At 31.8% G+C, this 14,500-nt stretch overlaps 2 protein-coding genes across 6 annotated transcripts in view; both read left to right on the top strand.

Annotated features, from left to right (window-relative positions):
• The window catches only part of ced-6 (PTB domain-containing adapter protein ced-6), a 125,620-nt gene extending 115,412 nt beyond the window's left edge, over window positions 1-10,208 (top strand). For all 5 annotated transcript variants that reach the window (XM_074186299.1, XM_074186297.1, XM_074186298.1 and 2 more), the window contains 3 exons: window positions 6,126-6,267; window positions 7,214-7,331; window positions 9,884-10,208. In XM_074186299.1, coding sequence (XP_074042400.1) covers window positions 6,126-6,267; window positions 7,214-7,331; window positions 9,884-9,958 — 335 coding nt within the window. In that variant the 3' untranslated portion in view covers window positions 9,959-10,208. The remainder of the gene's footprint in view (window positions 1-6,125; window positions 6,268-7,213; window positions 7,332-9,883) is intronic.
• A 1,693-nt stretch (window positions 10,209-11,901) lies between these two features.
• nmdyn-D7 (nucleoside diphosphate kinase homolog 7) overlaps window positions 11,902-14,500 on the top strand; it is a 212,235-nt gene continuing 209,636 nt past the window's right edge. Inside the window, exons 1-2 of the mRNA XM_074186149.1 lie at window positions 11,902-12,029; window positions 12,437-12,624. Coding sequence (XP_074042250.1) covers window positions 11,972-12,029; window positions 12,437-12,624 — 246 coding nt within the window. The 5' untranslated portion in view covers window positions 11,902-11,971. The remainder of the gene's footprint in view (window positions 12,030-12,436; window positions 12,625-14,500) is intronic.

Consider the following 14,500-nt stretch of genomic DNA (forward strand, 5'->3'; position numbering starts at 1 on the left):
TTCATTTTTAGTTCGAATGGATGTTCCAAATTTGGTATACAGATTTGATGTGAATGTGTGTAGAAAGTAGCAAGTATTAGAATAAATATGATTCTTCACGGAAGCTCATCAATTTTTTTTTATCAAATAGATGTTACAGTTTGTTCAGGACTGTTGTATTAAATATTCATTATGCATGTATTTCTTCAAGCATTACGATATCCATTTATCACTAGTGAATAATGAAATCATTACAGAAAAGCAAGTAGGCAAGTTCGTTGAATATGTCAATTCCATCCACCCGTCAATAAAATTTACCACTGAGAGGAAGGTAAATAATTCATTAAATTACCTTGACTCAACCATTACAAAAAATAACAATGAACATGAATTTGCAATTTTCCACAAACCACCTTACACGGACATTATCATACATAATTCCTCTATACACTCTTACCAGCATAAAGTTGCTGCATTCAATAATATTCTTCATAGACTATTGAATAATTTCCAGAGAGAGCTGAGTTTGACCAAACAAATCAAACAAAAACTACAAAAACCAACCATGGACCATATCTACCCAAATTCAAGATGCGATAACGTCAGTTATTCATTTTTGGCTGAACCAACCAACTTAGCTCACAGAAATAGTAATAGTCTGAATAATAGTGTAAGTGCATTTATTAAAAACAATAAAGACAAAACATCGGTATCGGATAGATCAGGAGTATATCAGCTGAGTTGTGGCTCTTGCCCAAAACTCTATAATGGCCAAACAGGGAGATTATTTTCCAAAGAATTAAAAGCTTAGAATTTTGTGAATAGAAAGACCAATTTCACATTTGCAAACCACCTTTTAGCAGAAGTACATGAGTTCAGTCATGAATATGACATGTTATATTTAGAAGAGAAGAGTTTGAAATTCAATCTTCTAAAATGTCAAGCAATCAATAGATTCAAGAATTTGGGTAACTAACTAAATGATCAATTAGAATTGAATAACCGTTACTGAATATTTTTCAAATGTGGGGACTGGGACATAAGCTCAGGTCATTTAATCCATTACAAACTCAAGTACTTGAAATGTAGGTACTTTATATTTTAAAATTAGGTATACCAAGCATTAAATTTGTAAAATATAGTAGATAAAGATACGCCCGAAGAAGCCATTGTATGGCGAAACACGTGTCGCGTTTTTATAAAACTGTTTAGTGGAACATTTTTGGCTGTGAGTTTTAGAAAGTATTTTGAAGTGTTTTGTGTGAGAAACTTTGCCAAAAATCCGACAGATATAATTCAACGCGACAAAAGTTGTTTTCTGTTAGGAACTTGACAATAGAAATAATTGTTGTATACGTTTTTGTGAGAGATTATATCAATTAATCTAAAAAGTCGTTCACTTATACTTCAAGGTCCTTTTTCACAGTAAATTAGAAATCAACCCTGAAAAATCATCGTTGAATTCCTGATAAAATCACTTATCCAATAGATGGCATATATGGGGTTATTTTGTTTGATATTTTGAAGAGGAGTGTGTACGCATCTTAGCGATACCTTATATTATTTCACAAAAATTAGGTGTTTCTGGAAATTTACATTACTGTCTTATGGAGATATTGAACGTGGCAACTTTTGAAAAAAATTCCCTATATGCAATCATCTATTTATATTTTGAACTGTTTTGGAATCATCCGTATCTCTGAGTATAGGTTGGAAATGAGTCAAATCACTTTTCAGTATCGTCCTTCCATTTTTTATTTTTATCATTCATTTTTGGATCCATTTTCAACCCGTTTGATATCTTGATAGAGTTTTTCAACACACTGATCTCATTTCAGATCATCAGACACGCACAGTTTTGAAAACAATAAAACCTTCTCAAAAACAAACTTGGTCTAAGGAGCAAAACGAAATATAGTGAAAAAGTTTTTCGCTCCGAAAAAAAAAGAAGTGCTAGAATTGAATTAGTTCTTGTTTGTATCTAAAATATAAGGAAAAGAAATATTCATCATTATTAAAAAATAGAAACAGGGCTGCAATCAAAGAATACGTTTACTGTTGTTATAGAAAGAAGAAATGATGTTAATAATTTTCATTTGATATTTTTTTACCCATGTTGTAGTTTCATTTCATTAGAAATTATGTTATTTTTTCATACTAACTGTTTATTAGTTTACCGAACAATTTTTGTCAGCAGTTCTCAAATTGAAGAATAATACTCCTTTCAAATAAATGTTTATTCAACCTGATCAAATTTTTTCTGTGCTGAAATATTCCAAGTCTTTTTTATTTTGATTGAAATGTCTGCTGCAGGTTATAATCGATGATGATATGACGTATTCATCGTCATGAACAGTCAACATAATAAAAAAACATTGGTTTAATCTCCACTTCATTATGTTCAACCTGAACAACATCATACCTCCAAAAACTGAAAGGGAGTTTTCGAAAAAACTACTGCTAAGAAAAAGAGAATTGAAACTTATTACTAATATCTGTTTCACAAATTATATCTTACCTTATGCTAGTCACTCAGAATTTCGTTTTGTCATAGAAAACATACTTAGTGCGATTTTTACCCAATTTTTAAACTAAATTATATATCGGAAATCCGTAGTGCTGCTGCGGATTTTTATATAGAATTTATTGAAACTGTAGACATTCTGGATATTCACTATTCATTTCTCAATAAATTCAATACCAGATCATTCATCACATTTTAGATTTTTCGTTTGTGAAAAAAATGTCATTTCTCATCTACTCATTTCTACTCAGTCACACTTCGATTATTTTTGTGCAGTCAGGTTTTCAAATCTACAATTTCAAAGTCAAATCCGAAGTTTCCTGCTTAATGTCTAAAATTGATTTACACAACGCGATTTCTGTTGAGGCGTCCATGCCAAATAATTAGAATTTGAAAATCTACATTTGAAAATACAAACAGGAAACGGTTTAAAATATGTCTGTCGCACCCCTACGAACGACAACCCTCAGAAGTATAACTTGTACTAGCTATAGATTAACGAGGTCTTACATTTTAACGTGTGATTCCGAACACTATATTGATATTTTCAACTTATAACATATTCAAATTTTTGTATCTAAGATAGTGCAGAGGTTAAAATTGCTTCGACAAGCTAAATGGAATAACGCACTGTTAGTAATTATATTATTATTATCCTAACTAGAACGGAAACAGTACACTTCCGTACTCGACACCGTTATCCGAAAAAGCTGATTTCGGGTAAGTAGTCAAATGTGGGAAAGTATGAGTTCAGATCAAGCATTTTTCTACAAGTGAATATGTTACGAAGCTCTAATAAAACTTTTATAGCGAAACAATTCCTGATCTAAATTGCTTGTATAGATATAGGGTGATGCACGCACACGAACGCTTGTACAAAAAACATACAAAACAGGAACTTTTTCATAAAATTCTACATCTCTCAAAAAATTTTCCATCTCTATTATCGAATTTCTGCACCACGACAATCTAGTTAAAATCATGAAATGCAAGTGCAGCGTTGCCCGATTGTGGGCTGACCAACATGCTATCCATTGAAAGTGTTCGTATAAACCTGGGCTCACAAAGACACTATTTACATCAGGTGTATACAATTACACAGCCACGCCTCCTGGCGAAGTTTTGTGAAAGTAGGTGGTGTATCAGCTATGTGTATATGGTGTAATGGTCGGCCCAACCGAAAATTTGCTAAACGTCATTTCACATGATAACATGTCCAAAAAACACTATATACAGTGGGAAACGTTGGTGAGCCCGAAACCGGGACGACCGACGTTTCCGAGGGCTGACCAGAGTTCACATCGTATATTCTACGGGCTGACAAATGACCGTTTACATATATATATATATATATATATATATATATATATATATATATATATATATGTATATATATATATATATATATATATATATATATATATATATATATATATGTATATATATATATATATATATATATATATATATATATATATATATATATATATATATATATATAACCACTCACTTTTCAAACCATCTGAAAATGGATGAAATAACATTTTCAGAATTTTCAAAATAAATAGTTGAATTGAAGGGGTTATATTTTTAGGAGTGATTAATTTTTGGGAAAGAAAGTTTTTGGCTTTCTAATACTCCATCTTGATAGAAAAAAAGATGAGGGGATCTTACAAAGAAATTAATTTAAAGTAGAACTCATGTGAATGATATCTGATTTTATTCCACAACGAATGTCTGAAATACAAAATGAGTAGAGAAAAGTATCTTCAGTATAATTCAGTGTTCATATAGAAGTATTTGTTTCGAAAAGATTTTTTTTCTTTCGTGTAATTCAATGTTTATATGAAAGTAGCTGTTTCAGGAGGACTTTCTTTCAGTTTATTTCTGAAAGTTACTTCTTTGCATGATCTACACATCCATGTATAGAGTTACTTATTTTCAAATTGATTACTTCCTTCCTTTCTTTGGAAGATTCCCTCATCTTTTTTTCTATCAAGATGGAGTGGTAGAAAGCCAAAAACTTTCTTTCCCAAAAATAGTTAGTATTGTTGAATACTTTTCGTGAGCAGTCAATCCTGACTGCTCTGGATTGAATGATTCCGTGTAGACTATCTTGTGTTTGTAGATCTTTTGCTGGAAAAATCCCCACTTGTTTACTATGTAGTAAATGTTCAAGAGGTAGCAAAAACATATGTGATTTTCTGGAACTTCAACTAGCGTTTCCTAATATGACTGATAACCAGTCCGTGCAAAGCTTATTGTTAAATCATCTGAAAATGGAACTTTTAACGGGTGATTATTGACTGTATTGCCAAACATGCCCCAAACTGACTGACTATTATAAGAAAACAAGTATAGCTGAGGCACAAGTCAATCTAATAATAACATTGATGATCTTCAAACATGACTCAACCTCTGACGGAAGCACCAAACTCTTACGAAGGTTCGAAATAGATGAACACTTCAAACTAGCAGACCACTATTATGATCTTCATGCAGTAAATGTTCGCTGTGGTTCTGGCGTTGAATCTGGTCATTATTATGCATTGGTCAAACTCGAAACGGACTGGTTTAAGTTTGATGATAGTCATGTCACTAAGTGTTCTGGCGATTTCTTGAATTTATTGAAGTCTCTGGAGACACCCTACATTTTTGTTTTATGAAAGAAAGAGCATTGGCAGATCAAGATCTTCAGATGATGTAATGTTGCAGGTTTTTCCGGGTTTTCCTGCAGCTGAAAAAGCGAATGAGCCATTGGAATTCATGATTTGTAATACTTTCTTCTTTAATATATACTGACAGATGTATACTATTTAGTTTTACAAGTTTTGACTTTCATAAATTGAGTCTCTGTTTTCTTGAAACATTTTTTACTTTTCCATAATTCCTCTCAAGAAAGTTGATAATATTTGGATATAAATTATCAATTGAGAATAATAATAATAATATTTATTCGCCAATTGTGATACATAACGTATATATGGTAAGTCGAAAATGATTAATGAAATAAAATAAAAACCAAAAAAAGAACAATCAAGTTTTACAATACGTCATTTACGAATAAAAAAAATTAAAATTTGCATATACCAGTAATAAGTTTTTAACTTTTTTACTGAACATAGTTTCAGAATTCAAACTCTTTGTAGAAATATGATGGAATTGGCTGATACTTGATGAAAATCCATAACTAACGTATTCAAAAAACATTTTATTTTGAGATTCTTCACTAAACGATTTTACTAAAATGCAATACGTGTTTCATTCAATGGCTTTTTTGGGCGTGTCTTCACTTTGTAGAAACTGGCAGTCTGTTATGAAAGTTGATGGCATTGTATAATAGAGATTTTTTTTAAATTGTCACTCTTACGCGAAGAGATCCTTAGAGCAATGGCATGGCGAGTATCCCGACCGTGAATGCTCAAGTTTATAATGTACAAATCAATGTTTCTATGCACAAAAATTACACATTTCATTATATATATTGCGGGTGCAGTCAGCAAGCATTCTCTTTCAAAAATAGGTCAACAGCTTTCTCGATACCCCAGATTGAAAATCAATCTTATCAGTCGTTTCTGAGAGATGAAAACTCTAGTTCAGTAAATCAAATTAATTTTTTCAGTTGCACCCCCTCCAAAAGCTCCAAGACGTATTAACTTGAATATATCCAATGACAACAATGAATCGATAAGCAAGGCTGGACAAGATTTATTTGGGAACAAACCATTTAGCCCCAATGCTGATTCAACAATTTCCACAAGCAGGTGAGAATTTTTTTCATTTCATTTATAAGAACAATAGTGGTGGCAATATATCTTCCTTGTGGACACCAACCTGACCTTGGATGAACTATCCCTTAAAGGAATTGAAAACCCCTGTTATCATTTATTTTGCGGTTTAAGTAAATGTCGTCGTAACATACTGAAATTTTACAAATATCCGGTAGTACAAGCAATGCTATGATTGTGCTATCAGATATAAACCTTCTTCGAATCATTATATCTGAGAATGAATTGGGATGAAGCAATTACAGCAGTTTACTTTGATTTCGCTTGAACTTTTAACTGTGTTGAGTCGCTTGTGCAGAAATTATTCCATAATGACTCTTGGGAGCCTGTACCTGATGTTTATTTTACTTCAAAATTCAGGATATTTCATTTTATTACAAAAGTTTCGTCTGCTTTTATGAGTCTACTAATTGTAATGTCTCAGTGAACACTCATTTGTGATTTTTACCATTTCTGGAAATTTTCAGTTCCAGTACATTTAACAAGTTCTCAAATTTGTGTTCAGACATTCTTAGAAAATCATAAAACAATGATGGCCCTTTTATTCATTCCTATGTCATTATTTATAAAATCTACCATAATTATATCTGTTCCATAATCTGTTTGTCTTTTTAACAATGATCTCGTCTAGCATTTTGTTTTTTTTTTTCACATTTGTTTTCTTTGCTCAAAAGATTCGATTATGAAAAAATTGCAGTCCATTATGAAAACATAGTCTAGAGATTTTTGTTATGTTTGGTGGGATTCAAGTATCATGTTTCTTTTCGGAACTAAAACAAGATTTTTGTTTATGAACAATATTTCTAGTTTTTCTTACTCTTTGATTGTCCGTGAGAGTTTATATTCACATTTCGGAAATATTTCAAAACAACACAAGAAAATTCAAATAGAATGAAAAAAATTATTGTGTTTATTGTTTCAGTTTGAATAGCGGCAAAATTTTGGATCCCTTTGAAATGGGAGACTTTGCCACAACACCTACGTCCCAAGATATTGAGAATGCAATTGGCTTATTGGACAGAAGGTTAATGGAAATGAAGGTATTTTACTTTTTGCCAGCACTTTATTCATCGAAGTAGTCATCGTAAGAATTTACATACAGAGCGGAAGTAAACACTCCCCCTCTTGACTTTTTAACGAGAGACGATTTCAACATCAAACAAAATTTATGTAAAAATGCATCATTTTCAGTACTTCCTGATAGAAAGGCAACGATATTGATTCACTCGTCTCCGCAAGGGCACTACCAACTTTTATTTTCAATAGAAAGGGGAATTTGTAATAAGTTTGATGGGTAATTTAGTTTTCGTTCTAACACTGTTTCACTTTCCAAAATCAGATTGCTCGTTCCTGAGTAATTATAAACAGTAATTATAAGAAACTGCAAACAAATGATAATATCTAAATTTCAAGAAAATATTAATTCAAACCTCACTCAAATAAATCCCAATAAGTATTTACCATTAACTTCCTGCAAATAAAGGAGTCTGTGTACAAATTTATTTCTTGCATTATGTTTACACTTTCTAGATAAAGGAAAATATGTTGTGTCTCTTATGTTCGATTTCTAAAATTCTTTTGACGTCCTTAACATAAAATTCATATCAGAAATATAGTTTTCTCAGTATCAGAGGTGTCTTGTTAAAATGGTTTGTCTTTCCCACAGAAGTATTCTCATCAAAGTAGAACAACGGCTTTTGAATGAATGCACTACTTCTCTTGATGTTCTCCAAGGATCTGTCTTGTGCCCCTTAATTTTTTTTCCTTTTTGTAAACGATATTCTCAATCATATTTTTTTGCTGATGACACAACAGTTACAGTCTGTGGAGAAACCCTTAAAGAATCGTACAGTAATATAGAAACAGCTCAGTGAAATGAAACAATGGTGCCAAAAAAATCGACATATTTCAAATACTGATAAGGCAGCCTTCATAAATTTCCATATGAGAAAGCCAGTTACAAAAACCTTCCATTAAAATCTAATATTTAGTGACAGCATCAAGTTACTCGGGACATGCCTTAACTCAGAACTTAGCTACCCCTACCACAAAGACTTTGTAAACAACTCAATAAAGCATAGAATGCAATTCTCAGATGAAACCAATTTTGGACCAAGAGTTGTTGAATTTATACTATGCGTTTGTATATAGCCATATATGCTGGATGAAAAAGAGTTTTCATTTCTCAAAAAAAGAATAATTAGACTATTATTTAATTTGGAATACAGGGAGTCATGTAGGACTGTCTTGTCTCTATTGTACCCTTTCATTCTATTTTCATTTCAAAATGTTTTTGAAAAGCAACATTTCTGACTTCAACGTGTCAGGAAGTCATCATGACTACCCATCAAGAAGTTCTATATTGGAAATACCAAAACATAAAACTGCAACATTTAAAAAGTCTACATTTCATAATTGCATATTTCTTTATAACAACTTGCCAAAATGTGCAAATACGTATAATATAGTTTTCTTTTTTTACCTATATTCTGAAATTTTTTTAATGTTCATTTATGTAACGTGAAATTCTTATATTCTCATGGCTGTCAGCGACTTTTTTGACCTGCCAATTGTACTCTGTATGTAGGATGGCAAATAAATACTACTATTACTACTACTATGAAATGTTTCCAGTGTAATATCGTTGCGGGCACCTCTTTTTATATCCAGGAGTGCTGAAATGAACTAAAGTTCAATATCGTACATTTCAGATGTGACATATCCCCTCAAAAACATCTAGAGGTGTCATATCAGGTGATCTAGTGGGTCATTCTGAAGGATCATGTCTACCTATCTACTGGTTTGAAAAATTAACAAACCAAATTGAGTTTACAGTAAGATGAGCTACCTTTCTATTGTGATAGGCTGGTTAGAAAGCATCTAGATGACAATTATGCAAAGCGGTGGATAGCCAAGCATGGTCCCTTAGAATGGCCCACTAGATCACTTGATATGACATCTCTGAGAGATTTGTTGATTTTTTTTAAATGTTGATGTGTTTTTCGTGAGAGTTATTTGATCATAATTACTTAATTTGCAATATGTTACTAGCAACGCCTGATCCGATTTCCAAAAGTAAAACAATGTTGGATAGGGATGTAAATTATCTATCAAATGAGATATCACAAGATCCCTTCTCCATTTGAAAAAAAAAAGTTGCTAATGAAGAGTGATGCAACACTATTGTCTTTGTTTAGGGAGGGAGGACTACTTACTTCTGCACTAATTTAATCACATTTTGATCATTGATAGCTTGCCCAGCAACCTGAATAACCTGGAATAGTCAGGAAAAATATAAATTCATGAAATGTTAGTAAATTACGTGCCTAATACTCGAAACCAACTATATGAACTTTTGTTTTCATGTTTCAACGTACCTTTTGAATTATCAAACTATTTTGTATAGATAACGGAAATAGAAGAAATCAATCAGGGAAAATCTGTACGAGTCACAGAATATTATGTTTGTTGGCATTTCCATTATGGAAACTTACCTTTTCCTAGCAAATTTATATTCTTATTGGAGTACACTTAGTATTCTTATCATATCATATTTTTTTATTATATGAGCCAAATTTTTTATTGATTTCAGACCGGATTCAGTCGTGGCATCAGCTTTGGTAATGATGATTTCTCATTGGAGAGTCTGGATCCTCTGAAAAACTGATGGGTGCCGCTCGTCTGATCTGCGAATAGTCAAATTTATTGCAATATTTGGTCTTGTCTTTGATGTGACAATAAACTTCGTGATTTTCTAACTAGGTCAAAATATAATGTATTGTTATATTTTTATACATAAATTGTAATCGTTAAGGTAATCTATTTTCATTCAAGTATTATATTTCAGATTATTATTCTACTTTATTTTGTTATGTATATTATATATTTTCGATTTCTCAATAAACCTATTTTTTGCACTAGTGAACTTTTGCTCAAGGATTTTTTTGTAACTTCAGTAATAATGTCTGGTGACAGGGTGTAATTTCTACCTATTAGGTCGAAGAGATGGAGTAAAAATAATTATACTCTCTGAAAGAGCGTACATTAAGACTGGCATACTTCAAGACTTAATACTGGGCCCGCTCTCCTTTTTGGTGTATGTCAATGATTTGCCAGATGTCAAAATATCTGAACATTTCACACTGTAGTCCCATGACAACATCATAATGTGGCACAGTTCGGATTTAGTCTTCAAATAAATCAATTTATAATGATGTCAATGTAATTAGAGAATAGTGTAACTCAAATGAGTTTCACTAGAATAATCAATTAAGAACAAACGTCATACAAAATTCCTGGGGTTACACATTGATAGCAGACCGATTTTTGATAAACATATCGAGGCTCTCGAAAGTAAACTGGCATCATCAGACGTTGACTAACCAAGGTCTTTCATTGAAGTGTTTTTGCCTTAGAGAAGTGCCTGGGTGGCTCATCAGAACCACTGTTCTGAACGTCTCCTGTTGTCATAGAGGATCCACTTTTCATCACACGTGACGATCTGACCTAAAAAATATCGTTTTGGGTGTGCAAAAGCAAAGAACAGACCTCGAAACGTGACAGTTTCTGTTGATCGTTCAAATCGTAGGGTACCCACTTTTTAGCCTTTTGACCTTTCCAATACGTTTTAAACTATCCCAGTTCTTGCATCATCCCACGTACTGTTTGTGATGGATCAGTCTCCACCAATGTCTTCAAATCCTCGTTCTGGATTACTCTGGGTCGACCACTTTGGGGCTCATCTTCGAAGCTAAAATCTCCTGAACGAAATTTCGCAAACCAATCGCACAACATCATAATATAAGCTGAAGAGGCAAAAAATTTTAATTTGGAAAAAAATTTACAGCATCAATGTAAAGAGTATAAAATTCTCTATCGATTAGTATACACCACGACCTCTAATATTAAAAAACAGGTAGTTTAGCATAGGAACAGTAACAGGTAGAGTTACGTAATACTAACCGGTAGTAGTTCGGTACTACTAACAGGTAATAGTTAGGCCACTAGCATATGAAAACACAAATATAGTAGTAAAATTTGTCATAATCATCTGAGGACGCTAACTTGGTTAGCGAAACACGTTCAAGACACCGTAATTTTTTCTGGTGCTTGGAAAATGTTTTCAATAGATTCATTTCACGCCAGAGGTTCCAATAGAAACTATCAAATGCTTTTTCAATTCACCTTAAGTTACAATTTGTCATATTTTTCAATTGTATTTGGTTAGTTCATGATATAATTTTATTCATAATAAATCAATTGTTCTGAATTTGTTTATTTTTCAACTAATGACAAATATTATTTGGGATTTTCACTTGCTATCGTCCAACCCGTGTTAGGAATCACACGTCAAAAGGTAAGACCTTGTTAATCCCTAGCTCACACAAGTTTCGACTTCTGAGGGTTGTCGTTCGTAGGAGTGCGACAGCTGGTTAACGGAAAAACAGATTTTTTAAATTAGTTATTATGTGTGAATGAATGAAAATGCAAATTTCCAATGATAATAATAAATAAATAAATATTCAGTAATCTGGTTGACAGTAATAATAATGTTCATGGACAATTAATCATTTTCATCCCTACTATTAATCTATACATTTGCTGGTTGACTAAGTTTTGAAATCATTCTGCTAATAATTTGTCATTTCTCAAAACTTCAAAATTTTAAGTGTCACAAAATATGTTAAAAATTACAGTTTTTCTAATATCAATTTATGTCCTCTACATACAATGCCCAAGTAAGTAAAATCATCTCATATAATCATCTCATATATCTTAATAAAATATTGTTTACGGTACAGTATATGGTATATTTATTCATTCAGCTTATCAAGAAATCATATTCAACTCAAAATGAATCAAATACAAAAATCTGTACATTTATAAACAATATTATTGAACGAAACTCATTCTTGTGGGGGAGATCGGAGTTTTGAAGAAATAAAATGAAATATAAATGAACAATAGTATTCATTGCAGTAGAATAAGTTTTCAGTTTTTTGTTGTAGGGTTGTATAAGAATTGTAGTTGATTCTACATAAACCGGAATACATTTTTGAGCGAAGCTTTTCATAATTCGAAGTTGCAAAAGATTCTGTTATCTGGTACGGAAATCTATATTTGTTTAATCAAACATTTCTCCTAGATCCGGAAGCTAACGATAGTACCTATGAAGTTCCTTGTAATGCCAAATATCCATTTGGCGATGAGCAACAATTCAATTGTGATGTATTAGACAATAGCACTAAAAATATTCATTGCACTGATGGAAAGGATTTGAACGATATTCATGGAAAATGTCCTCCTTCCACTGCAACAAATGAAAGTGTATTGGTGAGTTCTTCTGAGAATAGATTATTTTAGTTCATGCTTTTGGAAAGAGGTTTGCACCTGCAGAACAGATATAGGTTGAAAAAACGAATATAAGTTACTTTATATACGAACTATTCAAGCATGTGCAAAGTTTTAAAGAGAAGATATTAAAATATTACCCAAGCTGTGCATTTCATATTGTACTATATTCAATTAAGTATGCTTATTTTACTGAAATGAACTATCTACTTTTCTAAATATGCAATATCAAGGTGTACATTATCATTCACATTTATTTTTTACAATATGAGGAAAACCTGAACCTGAGATTAAAGCTATTTTCAGGATTTGTCTACCGTGATCTAGTTAGTGCTTCAGTTAGTACTAACCTATAAAAGAAAGCTATTGATGTTTCATGATATTCTTCTCATAAGTTTATGAGTTATTGTGCTAATAGTGACACTACTTTTATTATTTTCAAAACAATGTATAAAAAACAATTTTGTGTTTTGATTTCATACTGATAGGAAAAAATACCGTTCAAGCGAAGCAACGGCTTGAAAAGTGTTATAAGGACTCCACTCCATCAGAAACAACAGTTAAACCTTGGTTTGCTGACTTCAAACGTGGTCGTAGAGACATCGATGATGGAGAACGCAGTGAACGTCCATAAAAGATTATCTGTACTCTTCGCAGATGACGCTACATTTACAATCACTATAGAGGGATGAAGATCTCAAAATAGCCCAGGACAACAGTCAGACAACAAGCACATATATGGTTCGCCAGCAATGAATTCATACTGAATGAGAGTAAAACAATAAGCCTAAAATTTGATTGTAGGCCAAATAATTCTACTCATTAGGAATGTATGGAAATGTGAAATTTCTAGGTGTACAGCAAATTGACAGCCACCTCCAGTGGTCACAACATGTGAATTTTTTTGTGTACTGAACTCTCCATGGCTGTTTTTGCTATTAAAAAAGTTCGTGACCTTGTAAATCAAACAGCAGCGCTAACTTGTTATTACTGCCTATTCCATTCACACCTTCAGTATGCTACTTTATCTTGGAGTAATGCAACTCAAACACACATAATTAAACTACTAATTTTACAAAAGTCTGCCATAAGATGTCAAAGTCAAATTGGGATACTAGTTGTAGGCCTTTATTTGCGGCTCTAGGAATAATGACTGTTTATGCCTTAATTATATACCACAAACTAATATATATTAAAAATAATATTGAATGCTATGAAACTCATGAAGAGGTACATGAATATGATACAAAGTTTAAAACCTACTCTATAACAACTTACCATCTCAATTTCGAGATTTACCTCAAAAAAAATCCAAATCGAAATGTATCTTATCTAGTAACTGTATTTACAATTTTCAAGAATTTACTCAGTTGATCGCTGAAAATCAGCATTTGTTCATTGATAATTACAGTGGTTGAATATAATTTCCAATTTTATTGTTACCGTATCTATATTTCACCCATTTGACATTCTATACATTTCACATTATATATATTTTTTTACATTTCATACATCATACTTCATATATTTTATACATTTACGTTTTATATATATACATACATTCTACATTTTATATATTCATATTTTATTCATCCTTTAAAATGTATTTTATCTTGTATGTAGATCATATATGTTTCATTCTTCAATATCCCATATCACAATTATTGTCAACTTCGATTATATTCCCAGGACTACAAATTATTCTATCATCTATCTTCAGTTATTTGGGTTAAGGTTTGGACGTGTCTATAAAATATAAAATTTTCTTGAGACAAATAAAAATTAAATGAAATTCTTAGCAGTGTTTGGTCATGTTTAAACATGACAAACCGGAATTTATAAGTGACAATGGATGAAT

The sequence above is a fragment of the Leptinotarsa decemlineata genome, unplaced genomic scaffold, assembly GCF_025532065.1.
Source record: "Leptinotarsa decemlineata unplaced genomic scaffold, Ldec_3_MD MMD2_tig00078422_RagTag_RagTag, whole genome shotgun sequence".
Classification (NCBI taxonomy): domain Eukaryota; kingdom Metazoa; phylum Arthropoda; class Insecta; order Coleoptera; family Chrysomelidae; genus Leptinotarsa; species Leptinotarsa decemlineata.